At 47.1% G+C, this 16,982-nt stretch overlaps 6 protein-coding genes across 6 annotated transcripts; 1 reads left to right on the forward strand and 5 right to left on the reverse strand.

The window, feature by feature from the left end:
• Positions 1–952: 952 nt before the first annotated feature.
• RhiXN_07376 (F-box-like protein) lies at positions 953–2,678 on the reverse strand (the record flags this gene model as incomplete). The annotated part of the gene is made up of 6 exons (XM_043327192.1): positions 953–1,063; positions 1,142–1,819; positions 1,878–2,036; positions 2,090–2,154; positions 2,207–2,362; positions 2,414–2,678. 6 exons carry the CDS (start codon positions 2,676–2,678, stop codon positions 953–955), a joined length of 1,434 nt encoding a protein of 477 aa, XP_043185664.1.
• A 2,009-nt stretch (positions 2,679–4,687) lies between these two features.
• RhiXN_07377 (F-box-like domain-containing protein) lies at positions 4,688–5,082 on the reverse strand (the record flags this gene model as incomplete). The annotated part of the gene is made up of 3 exons (XM_043327193.1): positions 4,688–4,690; positions 4,737–4,772; positions 4,843–5,082. 3 exons carry the CDS (start codon positions 5,080–5,082, stop codon positions 4,688–4,690), a joined length of 279 nt encoding a protein of 92 aa, XP_043185665.1.
• A 549-nt stretch (positions 5,083–5,631) lies between these two features.
• RhiXN_07378 (subtilisin-like protease 8) lies at positions 5,632–7,458 on the forward strand (the record flags this gene model as incomplete). The annotated part of the gene is made up of 12 exons (XM_043327194.1): positions 5,632–5,991; positions 6,057–6,107; positions 6,168–6,189; positions 6,248–6,345; positions 6,401–6,422; positions 6,475–6,586; positions 6,637–6,757; positions 6,811–6,987; positions 7,058–7,125; positions 7,191–7,200; positions 7,262–7,367; positions 7,418–7,458. The coding sequence occupies 12 exons, from the start codon at positions 5,632–5,634 to the stop codon at positions 7,456–7,458; spliced, it is 1,188 nt and encodes a 395-aa protein (XP_043185666.1).
• Positions 7,459–9,854: 2,396 nt separating this feature from the next.
• RhiXN_07379 (uncharacterized protein) lies at positions 9,855–11,136 on the reverse strand (the record flags this gene model as incomplete). The annotated part of the gene is made up of 3 exons (XM_043327195.1): positions 9,855–10,548; positions 10,609–10,720; positions 10,782–11,136. The coding sequence occupies 3 exons, from the start codon at positions 11,134–11,136 to the stop codon at positions 9,855–9,857; spliced, it is 1,161 nt and encodes a 386-aa protein (XP_043185667.1).
• Positions 11,137–11,921: 785 nt separating this feature from the next.
• Positions 11,922–13,907, reverse strand: RhiXN_07380 (subtilisin-like protease 8; the record flags this gene model as incomplete). Its single annotated transcript, XM_043327196.1, has 11 exons — positions 11,922–11,962; positions 12,020–12,125; positions 12,183–12,192; positions 12,254–12,321; positions 12,391–12,567; positions 12,646–12,760; positions 12,837–13,102; positions 13,177–13,274; positions 13,331–13,352; positions 13,414–13,467; positions 13,533–13,907. The coding sequence occupies 11 exons, from the start codon at positions 13,905–13,907 to the stop codon at positions 11,922–11,924; spliced, it is 1,332 nt and encodes a 443-aa protein (XP_043185668.1).
• Positions 13,908–14,649: 742 nt separating this feature from the next.
• Positions 14,650–16,070, reverse strand: RhiXN_07381 (uncharacterized protein; the record flags this gene model as incomplete). The annotated part of the gene is made up of 3 exons (XM_043327197.1): positions 14,650–14,774; positions 14,824–15,075; positions 15,143–16,070. The coding sequence occupies 3 exons, from the start codon at positions 16,068–16,070 to the stop codon at positions 14,650–14,652; spliced, it is 1,305 nt and encodes a 434-aa protein (XP_043185669.1).
• Between the last annotated feature and the right edge of the window lie 912 nt (positions 16,071–16,982).

Consider the following 16,982-nt stretch of genomic DNA (forward strand, 5'->3'; position numbering starts at 1 on the left):
TCCTTGTAGCCACTGCCTGTGACGTACCACACCCGATCGTCCCTCATTCGCACGATAGGATGTAAATATCCGGATCAGGTATGTATACATATGTGACAGCTACTGGAACACTTTGTATTGCACAGGGAACAGTCCCTTCTAGACATCTATCAAGCTCAGATTATATATATACGTCATTCGGCCCTAACGGTGATCCCACGCTACACGCACGGTCCCTGTGATGTCGCAAACGGACAAACTCTACTTCTCAAGCACTGGACCCTGCAAAAAAAAAAACGCGAAATCCCGGTGCATATACTACAACACGTCCCCAGGGCCAAGAAGAACCTCGATTTCTGTGTTGTCGTTCTCGAGCTACAAACGATCGTACCTTTATGCACATAACGTGTGTTTTATTTTTCCTGTATCCGGTTGTCGTTTTATAGTCGCCAATTATGTATACCCAAACTTTACATGGCTGTTGATGAGCAGAGGGCGTTGGCGGTGGTGTATCCATGGTGTGTGTGTACATAGCTACAAGGTAACTTTGCGAGATGTTTTATGTGGCATAGGGACTAAATTAGTAGCATTCGCCCATCATGGATAGCATACATCCAGCTTTGGTAAAGAAAGAAGCATTAGACACCACACCTTACACCCCACTCAATCCTCTGTTCTGTAAAAAAAATTATCGAGAAATAGTGAATCGCCACAGGCCAGTCTTAAGCATACCAGACGTACACGACTTTTTCCTGCGCAAAATCAATCACCCCAACAGCTTTTCCTAATCAGTCAAACCTTTTTTAAGAGACCTCCCATAGACCCAACAAAGCAAAACTCACGATGCATACCAAATAATCATGCCACCGGCTTTGGTTGGACTGGAACACCCGAGCGACCCAGCATGTATCCCGTGTCATTTGCAAGCAGCTGCAGTCTCCGTATGCCTTCACCTCCAAAGGGGGCCACCACTTCACGTCTTTAGCCGGAACGGGTACAACTCTCCAATCACTCCGTCTCCGAGCTGCACCATGAATGGATCGCGCGGTCTGTCTTCCAGGTTGAGCAAACATAAACCCATGTTCTAGAAATAAATTATTCCACCGGACTCGGTTAAAATAGGGAAGCATGTGCAAATCCTTGTAACAATAATACTACTAACCCCATAAGCAAGAATCCGTTGACCGTCGTAAGCAAGGTTTTCTAAATAGTTCTGGGCCTGGGTAGCGGAAATCCGAACGCGAAGTGGAGAACGAGAAGCGGTTTCATCGTCAGGTCTGGTGGTCCCGACTTTGAGTCCGCTTATATGAAATATATGCCCGCGGGAAGTTATAGCAACAAAATCGTTGCCGTCCGGCGAGACATGGACGGCCACGATAACATCCCAGGGTCGATGGCCAGAAATCATGGGTCGACCGGAATCAGTGTATCCTGGCAGGTCTCGGGTCGTGAACACGGGTCCTCTGGAGAATGTTGAAATCGGAGCCGAAATGTGGGTTGTGATTTGTGCCAGGTGCGACTCGTCCAGGTGAAACACGAGTTGTCCGGTAGCCCGGCTGTATACAGATACCGTATGCGTCGCAACGAAAACGTGGGTCTCGTTCACGTCGACGTACGACATCCGGTATCTTGGGTATATCGAAGGCTCAATGTCGATCGTTTGTGTGAGTTTCCGGGTTCGAACGTCCCAGAGTGAGAGGCAATCTCCTGATCGGTTTCCGACGCATACCGTAGGGTACACTAGTCGAGACGCTCTAGTCTCGTCGGAATGTTTTAAAATGCCCATGGGGACAAGTACGCCTCGGCGATCCGAGTCATGACCGAGTCTGGACAAAGCATCCTGTATATATGTAGCTAGCAATTAGCAATTAATCAATTGAACGAATACTAATGAATACCCTATATAGCTGCTGCTGTTGTGCTGTCGGGGTACTGTTCAAGGGGCAGGCGTCCTGGTCCTCTGCCCAGCGCCAAACTTCCAGTGAGTCGGGTGCCTCTGGTCCGCAAGTGAAAACAACAAATCCGTTGGACATCTCGACATGAGCATAGATAGAAATCTACTAATGTGTTAATGTGAAGAGACCATAGTATCGCCGTGTATAATATCTACCTGGTCCAAATAAACAAGGCCTGTCGCGATGGATCTTGAAGACAGTGTACAACTAGACTTCCGTTCTGATCTGCAGACGTGAGTTATTTAATATCCGATCAAAGCTGAAATATGCACCTCCTTCATCCTGCCCGCTCATTACAAGCAAGGACTTTTCCGTGTCAATTTTGATTCGATGCACCTGAATTCTCTGCGCCCTTCCGAAGACATCCGGTGACGAATTAGACCGGCCTTTACCATTCCATCTCTTTTCTGTGGCAACCTGTAATTGACCTTGATATTGTTGAGTACCAACAAGACCTCTAACTCAGTTAGTTATCTTACAATATTGCTTCCAAGTATGAATTTTCTTAGCATTGGGGCTTCCCCAATTTTCAAGCGCGGTACCTAACGAACTTAGCGGTATAGCCGTAGAGTCCCAGTTGTTGGCAAGTCGATGGTATACAATCTGCTCATTGCCTACTATGACCGAGTTCCAAAGTCGTGAGGTACGTAGCAAGGAAACAACGTCCGGCAGAGCCAAGAATGCAATGATTCGCAGTAGGCACTCGGGGGGCAGAGTTTCATAAGTCGATTCAGAGACTGCCATGAATTCGAAAGTATTGTTTATATGACAAGGGAGCTATATAGGACACCTAAAGGTAGCAAACTGGTGATAAACGAAAGGGCTGTCGGGGCCGTAGTCCTTTGCTTCGGGTGATCACAAATACGTCAGGCAAGATTACGTAATACATCAAGTACAGCTCTACCCGGTGCTCTATCACTATATATAATAGATCCTATGTTCGTGCCACATACTTATTCGTATCAGAGGGTTTAAAAATATACTACACCCGTTCTGTAGAGTCAATTATTCAAGGTATACATGTTTTAATGCTACAACCAGATTCACTTCGAGCACATCCATAGAGTATCAGTTATGATATAACAGTTGTACTCCACTCTGATTATATGATAGCCGGCAAAATATTCACCTTCACGCTTTTTAGCCCTTACTCGATCCCTCTCTGGCGAAGTCAATCGTGCTCACAATACCTATGACCGATGTGTTATCCCGTCACTAGCCCTTCAAAAACGAGTGTATATTACTTACAGTTCAACGGGGGCCTATCCATATAGGCAAACGTTGAGCTAGAATCCCAGGGCGACCGTGATAACCAACAGCTATCTGCTGTCATTTGTAAACAGGCGCAACGGACTTGGACGTCTAAATTGCTGCCAAACGGAGATAGTAAGAGTGTCTTGAGCCGGAAACGGCGACAGTTTGACATGGGTTCGATCATCGAACAATGCTTCGACACTGTTGATAGTATCACTCTGTTGGTCGAGGTTAATCAAAGCCAGACCGCGATCCCGAAATGTATGCGGGCTATTAGTGTGCAAATCACTAAATATTCGATTGTTGAGCTTACCCCGAAAACCAAAATTCTACGACGATCATAAGTAAGTTGTCGTAGATAGCTCTCGGCGTGCATAAGAGAAATGCTAATGTTTTCGAAGATTGGCGAATATTCAACTCTATACTTCGAACCCTCGACAACGCCAGCACTTGCGACACTATGGTCTTCTGTATATTCCCATATCTTGCTCCCGAGGCCACGGATGAAAACTACGTAGCCCCAATAAGTGATCGTAACGCAATTGTCTCCTGCTGGTGATGCACGAATTGCCATAAATACATCTTGTCGACGAGGTAGAGGTGTGTTAGTGTTTGGATGAAGATATTGCGGTAGCGTATACTCTTGGAAAACGCTACCTGGTACATGCACAGGAGGCAATGGAGATATATAGTCTACCAGCTGTCCAAAATCCATATTGATTTGGAAGACGCACTCGCCAGTCACCCGGCTATATATGGATATAGCATGCCCTGCTACAATTAAATGTGATTCATTAATGTCAACGCGGTCCATGTAAAGATTTTCTTCAGCTAAAGGTTCGATGTGGATTGCTTGATAGCAGTGTCTTGTTCGGATATCCCAGAGCTAGAGCTGATCGTATGCTTTGTTTCCAGCACAAACTGTAGGATACGCAAACCGAAAATTTTGCAGATCGTCTAGTTACTCCAATACGCCCAATGGAATGAGGTCATCACAATACGGAGAGTTATGATGGATGTCAGCGGAGACCGCACGCTAGTATTGACTGAGTGACGAGAACTGGAAAGAGCCAGTATATGCGTACATCGTACCCTCGTAATTGTTTGGGTGTTGACTGGCGTGCCATAAGGAAAGCATCTTGGCCGACAGCCCACATCCAGACCTCCAATAAACGAGTTCCCGGGATGTCCCAAACCAGAAACCCCTTGGATAGTTCGATTTGTCTAAACTCTGGTCCTGGCATGCGGTGATTGGTTCAGAGGCTCAGAGCAAGATCTTGGACCCTCCTGTGTACCTGATTCAGGCGAAAAAGCGCCTCCAGGGTGGATTCGCGAAAGCAATGAACAGCCAGTAACCGCGTTCACTGAAGACCGATGAGCTGCTGGTAAGGAGACTGATGAGAACGGTATATGAGCATAAGAGCTAACTCGAGTCCTCATCTCCGGTTCATCACCAATATTTCCTTTTTCGTGTCAATTATGATTTGCCCAACTTGCGTTCACTGGCGGATCCGAAAACATCACGAGTTCAGTAAGATTTATCTTTACCTTCCCATCTTCGCTCAGTAGTGATGTACAGTCGGCCTGTTTACAATATCACCAAACATTCAATAACATGAATAGGAATATCACAGTATTCTTTCCAGCTTCGTACCTTGCTCCCTTCTGCGCTCAACCGGCCGTCAAGAGCATCTGGCGGAGAATCAAGTGACGTGCACGCCGTATTAAGTCCCCCAGCGAGTTGAAGATATACCGTATTCTCATTGGTAGAAATCATTAAATTCCATACTTTGGAGGTTTGGAATAAGACCGCAATTTCCGGTAAAGCCAAGAAACCGAGAACTCGCAAGAGGCATTCCACGGGGAGATCTTTGTATAATGTGTTCGAATCCATATGGGATAACCCTAGGTTTCAAATATTTCAGATCCTATCTTTTTTGTCTAAAATCATAAAGTCGCAGGCTGGTCTTGCATGAAAGAGGTTGTCTTGCCGTAGCAACATAAAGGTCACGTGAACGAGGACTTCAGAGGCCAGCCTGGCGGAAATGAACTCCAAATTGATCTCTTGCCCAAACCTATGCATAAAGGAGTAAGATAAAAACCTGACAGAATATAATTAGTATATATTTATATATTACGCAAACTCAGGACGATGTCACAACGCAACGTTGTCAACTGCTTTAGAGAAGAAATACTTGGCTCTCTCAGACTTCTGCACTCTTCCTTTCCGTAACCTTCCTCTACTTCTCTTAATTCTCAGACATTAAGGGAACCTATTGATGGGCATAATATGCCATCATATGCATTCCTTCTTGCATATGGCACCTTATGGTGTTCGTACTTCGTCACCAGAAGCCGGAGGCGGGAAACTTAAAAAACGTCGTGTGAGTTCTTCCACACAGGTGCGACCTCTTCCCGCAGCTTTTTTACGACTCTCTTCAACATGCTGTACTCACCGGGGCTCTATATTGGTGCTATATTGGCGTGTTATGCTCCTACACTCTCGTCAGCCATTCCATTGCATCGGGTCCGCGATACTCGTACTTACATCGTCAAACTCAAATCCGGCATTGGCCCTGGCTCTCATTTATCTGACTCGAGCTTCGCCCAATTTAATGAACGTTTATACGACCCACGTGTTCTAAATGGCTATGCTATTGGTTTGACCCCAAACGCAATGGAAGTGCTCAAAGCAAAATATGCCGAGCAAATCGAGTACGTCGAAGAGGACCAAGTAGTTTACAGCACATCAGAAATAGTACAAAATGATGCAACATGGGGCTTACAAAGGATTTCTCAGAAGGTGTGGTTCTACGCCTGTTCTCGTGCTTCGGTTGCAATAACCTCCGTTGCGATATCCTTGTGCAGGGCACCTTACCTCAAAGTAGCAGCGCGACCGCGCTTAATTATACATACCACGTAAGCGCAGACGCTAAACCCCGGCTCTGTTGTAACTGATGCATCTGTTGGCGATTATAGTATGATTCCTCTGGTGGAGAAGGTTTGTCTTTAGAAAATGTGATTCAAATTCTCATTGGTATTTACGGAGCCTGAACTAGGTGTTGATATATACATTTTCGACACTGGTGTGTACGTTGAACATGAAGAATTTGGAGGACGTGCAACACATGCGCCTGTGTTTATAGACAATTCAACGGTATGTTGATGGAGCCCGTAAAAATTGTTAAATATTAATTAACGTCGATCCTCAGCCTGGCGACAGATATGGCCATGGTATGATCATCAAATGCATATCTGTACAACTCCAATTGACTGCACCATATAGGTACCCATTGCGCAGGGACCGCAGCAGGCGCTCGATATGGCGTCGCAAAAAAGGCGAACATAATCGATGTCAAGGTTTTGTCGGATAATGGAAGTGGTTCGGTTTCAGCCATGTAGGTGTTTGGCCCATTCCGACCAGTGCATTTCTAAGTGACTCTTTCAGCATCGCAGGATTGAGTTGGGCCGTCGCAAATGCAAAAAATACTAACCGTCCTGGAGTCATAAGTATGAGCCTCGGTTCGTTTGGGTCTAGTACCGGTGCCCAGGCCGATGCGGTCCGACAAGTAAATATATTTTATATAATTGACTTCACTCGGTTAATTGACTAGTACTTCAGACAGTCGCAAGCGGTCTCGCCGTTGTTGTTGCAGCTGGAAATGAGGCAAGTTCTGCTACAGAATGGACGCCCGCCAACGTGGATGAGGCAATTGTGGTGGGAAATCTCGACATCTTTGATGGCCAATATCGGACCTCAAACTATGGACCAACTCTAGATGTCTTTGCACCCGGAACCGTAAGTTGTAGTGGATGGGAGACGGTGGTTGATGAAAAAAAGTAACGGCTAATAATCGGACCTTTCTCAGAATGTCGTGTCTGCTGGAATAACTGGTCCTAGTGCGATCAAAGTAGACACGGGTACGAGCATGGCTGCGTAAGTGGATGTGATATATAGGTACATCAATGTATGTTGAGACTAATTCAACAATTTTATCTTAGGCCACATGTCGTAAGTATCAAGTCAAAGTGAAGTATATGCGCTTTGTATTTGGAGTTAAGTGTGTTCTCAGGCTGGAATCGTCGCATATTTGCTGTCACTCGAAGGGCCCCGTACTCCGGCAGAGCTCAGCGCTCGCATAGTAGAATTGGCTATACCAGGTGTCCTCAGTGGCCTATGTAAGTAGTTAACGTCACCTCATAAAGTAGACTACTCTAACTTGCTTTAGCTCCGAATACGACCAACCTTGTGGCTCAACTGCCAGCATGAACGCATCTCACTAGCTGATATCGATATATGTATCGTGGAAATAGCATTGAGCTTCCGTTTAATGGTATATAGTTTATCAACTTCGGTAATGCACGATGTATGTGGGGGATCACCATGAGGCTTCGTGATCAAGTACCGGATTTACGCGAGCTGAAGGGCTTCCCATGCTCAAACCTGGCAGGTTCGGTCGAGATGACCGAAAAAGGCCATGATTCTCAAGATCGCGACAGAATGCAGGTATGGCCTTGTCTGGCATGTGCTAAACATGAACCAACTAGCAGATGTATGCTGAATTAACGTACAAATTATCGAATCAGCCTAAGCCTCAGCCCCATCAATGTATACTAGTTCCTCAAATTTGAAACTCAGGGGACGCCGATGGGGACTGAAACCCGGGTTCTTGGACGGCGTATCCCTCATTGTAAGCACTAGTTTGATAGTAATCACAATGATGCTTCAAAATTGAGCTACTATATGCATATTTAATTATAAGAACATGCTTCAATTGGTTCTCAGGACCGGTCACTCTGCTTACCTGTTGAAACCACGTACATATGCGCCATTATCGAAACAACCCAATTGTCCTAGTTCCATTTTTGCACTCGACTTATCTACTGGGTGTAGAAGTTTGAAGTGCCTCCGCCGCCGAACGCACTGACCAATCAAATCACAAAATACCCTCTTTTTGTTTATGGCTTCAGGATCAGGGCTATCAAAAACTTATCAGAAAGTATGATGGGGGTGGGGTGTGACAACAACCATGCGCACCAACGATGACGGTTAGAGGCCAGTATGTCACTGGCTACGTGTGTAATATACTGAAGAATTCGAATCGAACTTACAATCGCACTTCCGTCTGGCTCTGTCTGGCTATTGGTATTAGCACCCCAATAATATATCTCATTAGTCATATACCACAACTAGAACTAGCGAGTGATTTGCAGTAGTTTATGAAAGTCAGTTTTAACCCTCGGGCAAGCCTAGGCACCCCGAGGGTCTCTACCCACTTCCACAAATCCAATAGATAAATTCACCGTCTTGAATGGAAATTGGAAAACTGCACGGAACAATTACAGGTAGCCTCCAGGTCGGTCTTCCATGCGTGTCTATCACCGGCATTGGTCTATTACTGACAGTGATTATCTGGTCTCAAACATTTCGGCTCTATCCAACCTGATGATTTACCTGGGACTTGTGAGCTCGAAGGACCGGGCATATTGTATTGAAATTTATCGGTCGACGCTTTGAGACGGCAAAGGCGTTGGCCGGTGCCGCGCGAACAGCGCGTTACGCAATAACCTCGACACGTGCTTCGGAACTATTCGAGAGGTAGCGTGCAGCGTGTAAATCATATCCCGCTATTCCAGCAGGTTTCACCAATATATCGCCGTAGTCCTGCATGTTGTTTGCCGCAGCGAGCGTGTGCGAATCACTTACTGCCTATTAAGGTATTCTATGCGATCGCAACCTGGCGCCTCGAATGGAAATTGCGTGTGATGAGTCAAGGCAAGTGCATAAACACGAGAACGCCAAACCCTACTATCAGGTGTAAATGTTATATGGCGATCAACGTGATGGTTCTCGTAACTCAGGCCACATATGGCAGTCATAAATTGCGCGGTTATACAAATTCATATCCATATGTGTCGCGGATGGCGGTAGTTAGGAGTAAAAAAGTTCTGGGGGTGGAATTCAGTGTGCCTTGGCGTAACCTTTCGGTTTGGCTACAGTTGGAGCCACTCGGTCTTGCCTCACCGATAACCTCACAAATCATTTCAGCGACTGCATCCATGTCACGCGCCAAAGGACTTTATATCCGGCCGGATTTACCGCATCCTGGGGGTCTCGCGCTCAGGACCAGAATCGGGCTACCTTGGATAACCGGACAACCTCGAATTTTGCCTCCACCGCAATCGAACGCCACCTAATGTGAGCGCCCAGGGGTAACAGCACCTGGACCTACTGAAAATTTGTCCGACCGATTAAGTTCGCTGTTCGAGACTTTCTGGCCAGGCGGGGTTTGATTGTCGGTCGCCGGCGGTCGTTGTCCCGGGGCCCGTTCCACGTGTATTCGATGGACTTGACTTTTTCTGAGCATACACACTCCAATCAACCGTTTGGCAGATCAGATCAAAAGATCAGTCTGGTGCTGGATATATCGTAATGGGGTGTCCATAGCATTGTATCATAATAGGGCAATAGTGACAACATGTGTATTGGAGGACATGGCAAGTAGTTCGTGGTATATGCTGTGATAAATACTAATGTGTGCGGGATAATACAAATGCAAAGGAAGCGAAGAGAAATAATACATCAACATAATTGCACCAGTGCAAGCGAACGGAAACGACAAAAGGCAAAGTCACATAATTGACAATGTCTGACCGAAACAAATGTCATTGCGTATGAGGTGCGCGGCCAGCACCAATCCAGAGCCTCCAGCCTAACACGTCACCAACAACTCGTTCGCATTCTCCAATATCACGGCTGCCCAACCCGCTGATAAGGGACCATGACCGATTGTCATACGGCTTGTCAAACACGAATTTGCAAGCTAGTACCAGAGCGGCCAAAAATACTCGACGAGCGTCGGTAAGGACTCGCTCTTGTGGGGTCCTATCGGCAGGCGGAAGTAAGACACCCGGGATTGTGGCGAGGAGTTTATTCTTGAGCGCAACAGACTGCATCGCACGATTGATAGCCGCACGGCAGCGAAGAACATAGCCGGCGGCTACTCGGATGATCAGCCCAGGCAGTGCGGCCCGCTTGAATAACTCAGAGAGGAACCAGCGCATACTTCCTGCCGGCGCTGCTCCGGGCTGAGGTTCGAGAACCCCGAGAGCACTAAGGTGTCGTGCGAGCTCCCTTTTGGATGGAAGGGATTGGACGTGAATTGGCTGTTCTGTCTGGAAGACTGACGGGAGAGGCGGAAGATTTGTTTGCTTTGGGGCAGGAGGTGATTGAGGCGTGAGTGGGGCAACGTTTTTTTGTGCCCGTTGGGAGGGCATAATCTGTCGTACCAGTGTCGGTGTGACGGGCGAGAGAGCGGATGGCTTAAGCGTGGGGGTCAAAATTGTAGGAGTACTTGGGCTAATCGATCCATGTCTCGTTAGATATGACCAAAGCACGATTGGGTAAATATGAGCTTACCTTGCAGCGCGTGTCCCTAAATCTTTGTCACATCTGGGTGAGGTGATATTAGGTAGGGCCTGCTGACAGCCTGGCTGAAAGTAGATTGATGCCAGTATGGCAAGGGAAAGTTCTATAACCCCATGAAGAATTAGAATCAGGGTAGCCACGCCCGATCATGCATTCCAGCTTACCCAAAACGTAGTTGGAACTTGTTTGCTCGAGGAGCGTGGGAGGTGTACCAGGGGGTGATGAGCTTGGGGTGGGCAGCTGCGAGCGCTCCCGGGTGGATTTGGTTGGTGTATCACTGAGTTGGTTATTCGAGATTGTGGATTGTGGTAGGGTATCAGATCCCGCGGCCGAACGCACAGGGGAAGTTGGAAGTTGGCGCAATCGGATGAGGGTAGGCAGAGCCCTTTTGTTGGGGATAGAATGGCAGTTCGCAAAGTAAGGTTGCCATCGTGCAAGTCGACCTGAGGGTGCGTTTCTCACAACGGACCCAGCGACATTATTCTCGCGAATAGGAGGGAGAGGTGGAAGGGCAGCCATGATGAGATCGGAGACGATAGGGTGGGAGGGCAGTGGCAAGCAAGAGTGATCGGTCAAGATGTGTTGGTCTTATAATGTGTTATCCAATCAGTTAGAATGTCGAAATGCGGAGGGCTCGGGTGGGAGATCACAGCATCAGAAGCAAAGTACAAGCTAGATATGACGCAGGGGGGATGGGCAATAGGAGGGGGCTATTTAGGCCGTATTTGAGTAGGCCCACGGAGTAATGGCCGCAATTGCAAGTTGGATGGGTGCATGTTTTCCCAGATTACCGCTATCCGCTGACCGTTCCGTCGGCGCCCTGTGGTCGTTCGGACAATAACACGGATCCTTGTACCCGGTGTGCCTTGCCGCACTCAAAGTCACGTGGATCTTAGCTTTTCTGTCTGATCTTGTTGAAACGATCCCTAGCCGATTGAACTCTTTCTCCGTGTCAGGACCACATTCAGAAAATCATGTTGTATCTGTGTGATCGAACGAACTCCTATGAACCGATGGCGCCTATCCCACTCATGTCAGTTTGAAAAAGAAACACCGTTGCGGCGCCCGGTCGAGCTCGGCAATTTTCACCTCTGTGCCGACTACCCCGAAGGCCGACCGAATGCAAAGGCTAAAGGGAAACGATAGCCAAACTAAGGTTTGTAACGTATGGACCCTTATCCTGGAACCAATTACCACACCATGTCTTCGCTCGACGCGTATAGTATCTGTTGTTGTAATTGCCCCACACGACTCGTAATTGGGTACTTGACCATACATTATTACACTGGAAGAAATGTCGGTAGCTACAATGTATTTTGGGACATCAAATTCGCCGTCCCGTTAGCTAACATGAATTGAGAAGTCAACAATTACTCAGATGAGATAAGAGGTCAGTTCTTACGAATACTCGACAGGACATTCACCCGCGCAAGCGCCTGCAGGCGGGTTTTCATCTCGGACGGGGTGCGCTGTCCTTCTAACCCTATGAGATAGGCAATAAGCCCCGCCTAAACGGATGATTGTCATTATTATTGCTGTCGCACTCTAACAATAAAAAGACTTACAACATGAGGCCTGGGGATAGTGTATTAGTGTTATGATTTGCAGCTGAAACCTATCAAGTAAATCTACTTACGCCGCCATGCTCGTGCCACTATCGACCCTGCTTGAATTTGGGCCATTAATCCCCGCCGAAGTTATGTTCTGTTGGCAATTGTTACCCCGATGAAATTGAGGAGCGCTAAGCAGAGTTGTGGCACTCTGATTACTTACCACTCCGGGAGCGAAAACGGCTACTGGGGAGCCGTAATTGGACGTTTCGGATCGTACGCCGTTGATGTCAACGTTCCCAACAGCAATCACTCCAGGTACCCTCGCTGGAGACCATCCCGATGCATCGACATCTGCATTTCCGGCTGCCACGATTGTGTGAATACCAGCGTTCACAACCTACGAGTAAAGGTAAATTCCATAAATACGGATGCGGAGTTAGAAACCGGATTAAAGGTCGGGATATAGGCAGCTTACACCCATCACGGCATCATCAAGCGCAGTGCTCGTGCCTCCGCCCAGGCTAAGATTAAACACAGACGGCCGCCCAGTTGAATTCGCATGTGCCGCTGCCCAGCTCAGACCTGCAATACTAAGCACCGTTTGGTCCGTTATCTGAATAACCAAAGAATGCTGCTTGGGCCTCTCACGACCAGTTGAATACATACATGTCCGAAGCAAACCCGCGACCGGTATCCGTAATTACCTTGACGTCGATTACCCGCGCTTGTTTAGCCACACCAAACCTAGTCCCTGCAGCGGTTCCTATCATGTTATGATTAGCACCAGCGTATCGCGCCCGCACTGAACGAGCGACAGTTGGGTCCTTCCTCACCTGCAACGTGGGTACCTTTACGAGTTGCGTAAGTTCTCGATCAGCCTCCGCCGAGGAACGTGCTGGGACTTCAAAACCTACCATGACCAAAAATGTCTCCTGTCTGAAAATTGCCCATCAACCGCGCGAGATTAATCCACGAGACCGAATTAGACAATAGGGGGGAGGCGTACCGTTGTGTAACGGGCAAAAACGGGACTGTGCTCCACGCGATTCGCAAAATCGGTGTGATTGGAATAGACTCCGCTATCAAGTATGTAGATATCAGCGCCTATAGAAAACCTCGCTTGTTAATCGTTTGACACGGTTAGTCAATCGATCATCTACCTTGCCCAGCGCTCGAGTCGTACTAAATCGAAACGGTATCGTATCGATATCAGGGAAAGACTCCTGAATAGAGAAGTGCTCACCTGATATGTGTAATTCAAGATTGCAGAAGATTCATGGCTGGCGGGAAACGGAACCTACGAGACGAATCGAATGCTCTCAGAGAGGTCTGTAGCGACAGCCAGAGAACTTGGAGGCTCACCGATCGGGTGATGGCATGTAAGCCCCAAGGAGCGTCTGTTTGTGTAGCCAGCGAAGTAACATAGAATTCGGTATCAGGTTCAATATATTCAACTGAATCCAATAGAGACAGTGACTTGAATGTGGCCTGGTCATCCAGGTTGATGGCATATCCATTGAAGATCCTTGGATCGAAATGGACCGCACGACTCGACTCGACCTTGTTCAAACTTCCCTTGATACGGGAAAAATGGGATTGGCAAGAGTGTCCAGGCTTTAGTTTGACAATAAACGATTGTGATGTTGATTTGAATCCACTGAAAGGAACGGAAGGTAGCGCCAGTCCATTACTACTCCAAGCCAATAGAACTAGAGAGAGAAGGGGCACAATTATCATGGTCACGGCAGATCAGAGGGGGAGGATGTTCGTGGAGTACGTTTGACAACCCAAGTCTTTAGGTGCGAACAACGGTTAAGTAGAACAAAAGTGAAAACTGTGAGTCCAAATCAGGCCAAGTCCGTCCGACTGATGGCCTGTCAAATTCGTTGTGCCGGGGTCCCTGGCTACGGTGCGCTTTGTTCATTGTCCCTGCCACGGCCTACTACGCCTGGACACTCTATAGTGTTGAGATATTCGTGTTATTGGTTTTAGACATACTGTAGATCGACACGTAGACATGGTTGGACGGGGGTTAAGCTATACGTAAGAACCAGGTACGTTGATAGAGGTGTTAGTAGTCTAAACATCCCGCCGATCCTTCCACATATGGAACAATGGATCTTATCTTATATTTAGTAGTTGATTTCTCTCAATCAGATACTCTGAACCGAACACGGTGGTATTCCGTTTATCGCTGCACCTCAATCTCACCCTCTACTAGAAATGTAACACAAATCAAATGCACAAAGTTTGTACGGGCACGCAATTGAGAGATGCAAAAGCGTTATTTCTGTTTCCCTCATGCCTACAGCTCATACCGACTTGTGTATGAATCAAACAAGTCAAGGTGATGAGAGTTATAATTGTGGTTTACTATATACATGGTACTACAAGTCTGTCCTGGGTGAGTTGTGTAAATGCTACAGGGGGTTTCATAATCAAATTCAAGCGACATGGGAGATGAATTTGTCTAGAGATATTAGTATTTGTCATATCCAGGATTGCGGCAACTGGCATTCGCTTCTTGCCCGTCCGAACCAAACATTGCCATTGGGCCATTCACCTTGGGTACGTTCTCCGTACTTGTCACTCCCCAATGCTTTACTGAAGGTACAACCCTCAAGTGCCCCGCACTCATAACTTATTCCAGTACCCCCTCTAGAGTAACATCTGTCTGGGGTAACAACATGGACAAGTTTCGGCATGAGCTTCACAAGGGAGTAAGGGATTGCGTAGTCGACGTCCTTTCCTCGTTTGCTAATGGCCTTGTGAGGGGCACTCCCGTCATGTGGCCATTCTCCTGGTAAGAGGAAACACAATTCTGTTGCAGACTCGAATATCGGATCCTGGAGGGCCTCCGGGGCTGTGTATGATTCATTGCCCTCAAAAGTTCCAGTGAGCCGAACTATATACATATGTTTATTATCAGAGGATTATCATTTACGGTAAGGGAGGATAGACTGGGTGCGTACTTACCTCTTTCCCTGGCTCTAAGGTAACGGCGACCCTTTCGACCACCGGGAACGCCCTCGATATAAGTTCTAAATTAAGAGTTGGTCTTGGCACAACGAAATAATCTAACGGAAGCGCCAGCGATCTGACCGTTTTGTGACCGCCTTGCGCAACTAGCGGAGATATTGAAAGTGCTATCTCGACATCCAGGATAAGTTGCGCATGCGCCCCAGTTGACTGAGATTTGTCAAGCAGACCGAATGTATGGACATCGCAGCGGGTCAAAAGAGCACGTGTCCACCATGGGGTAGCCCACAATGTACCCAGCTCCATAAGTTTATAATCTACCGCGGGCGCTTGGAATCTGGCGGTAAGGCTAGTCAGGTCGTCGGAGCCATGAGGAAAATTGGTAAGATGGGTCAGCACAAGGTGATTCAATTCTGTGTGAGTTCCAATGAACTCCAATGCGCCGGGCGTAAAGGAACCTAGCCTAAAGGACGTAAGACTGAAGGGAAAATATCCGAATTTCAGCTCAAGCGATAATCGGGAGTGTAGTATTGCGCCAGCCTTCCCCTCTTCAATCCACAATCCCTTCAGTTGGGTTGCATGTTTCATTATTATTGTCACGTCTTGGATGTATTTGTCCTGGTGTTCCCACATACGTTGGATATCATCTTTTCCTGGTACGTAAGTAGTGTATCGTGAACGAGTGGATAACATAATGTCGAGTTGTGTAATGTGCGTACACAGGGCCCGGTCTTTGAGCAGTCTGGAAACGACATCGAAGGCAGGCCCGTCCGGGCGAAGTGTAACGTGGGTATAGACAAATCTTTCAATATTCAAATAGCACCATCGCGCTGTAGAGCCCAGTGCGATACGATCAAGAGTGTTAGGAAGATGTGCTACAATCTGAATAAGTATGTCTTCGTTGATGAATGGTCTAGACATGGCTTCGGAATGGCTCTGGAAGTTTGCTTCTTCCTGACTCAAGCTGTAGAGCACGCAGAGCTGGGAATTTGCTGAATAGAACTATTCAGATGCAACGAGAGATCTTCCGGAAGACCGAGAGAAGGGCGCTTTTTATTGGGTTAGAAAATTAGGGCTGCTATCCTTCCCGTGCGCACAGCTGCCAAGCTTAAGCTCGACTATCTGGGGTAGACAACGCCAGTTCTGTGATCCCCTACTAAATTTACGCCTATCTTGGGATCCACAATATGTTCGACAAAGTTTTGTAGGTTATCTCATCAAGAAACCGTTTGTTTGCTTTGAAAAAAGGGCCGCTTCGAGTGAGCAAGCCTGGGTCCGGGGTGTGGGGTGGCGGCGATCTGAAAGCGGTGCTGGGCGTTCAATTGAACTTTAGTCACATGACACACCCTAAGTAGTGCATATATTCGAGTTTATACTCTCGATACATACCTTAGGAGTATTGTTCATGTATTCTTATAAATATAAGCAATCTAATGATAGAGTGACAAGTAGTCCTGAATCATGTTTCAGATCATAAATACGATACATGGAAGGCTAAGCTTGCTGCGAAAGTGCGCTGCGAATTCAGGGAACAAACCAGTTACAATAGATTCAAGCTCTTTTAGCTCACATTAAGCTGTCTACGTCAGGATGTTTCAGTCATCCATAGCCATGGGTAGATTAGCTAACCAATGAAAAGCTGCATCCGATCTTTAAGTGACTGCGATTTGTTAGTTCAGCAATTACCATACTTTAATGATTAAATAGAAGGTCAAATCATGGTTCCTCCAGGTGTCAGATCGATATTATGGATAGGGTAATTAAAATTACTCGTAAATGAATACTGTTTGTCACACCTGATGACAGGGTTGACTGCGTTGGCTGCGCGCGGCT

The sequence above is a fragment of the Rhizoctonia solani genome, chromosome 13 (assembly GCF_016906535.1).
Source record: "Rhizoctonia solani chromosome 13, complete sequence".
NCBI classification, from domain to species: domain Eukaryota; kingdom Fungi; phylum Basidiomycota; class Agaricomycetes; order Cantharellales; family Ceratobasidiaceae; genus Rhizoctonia; species Rhizoctonia solani.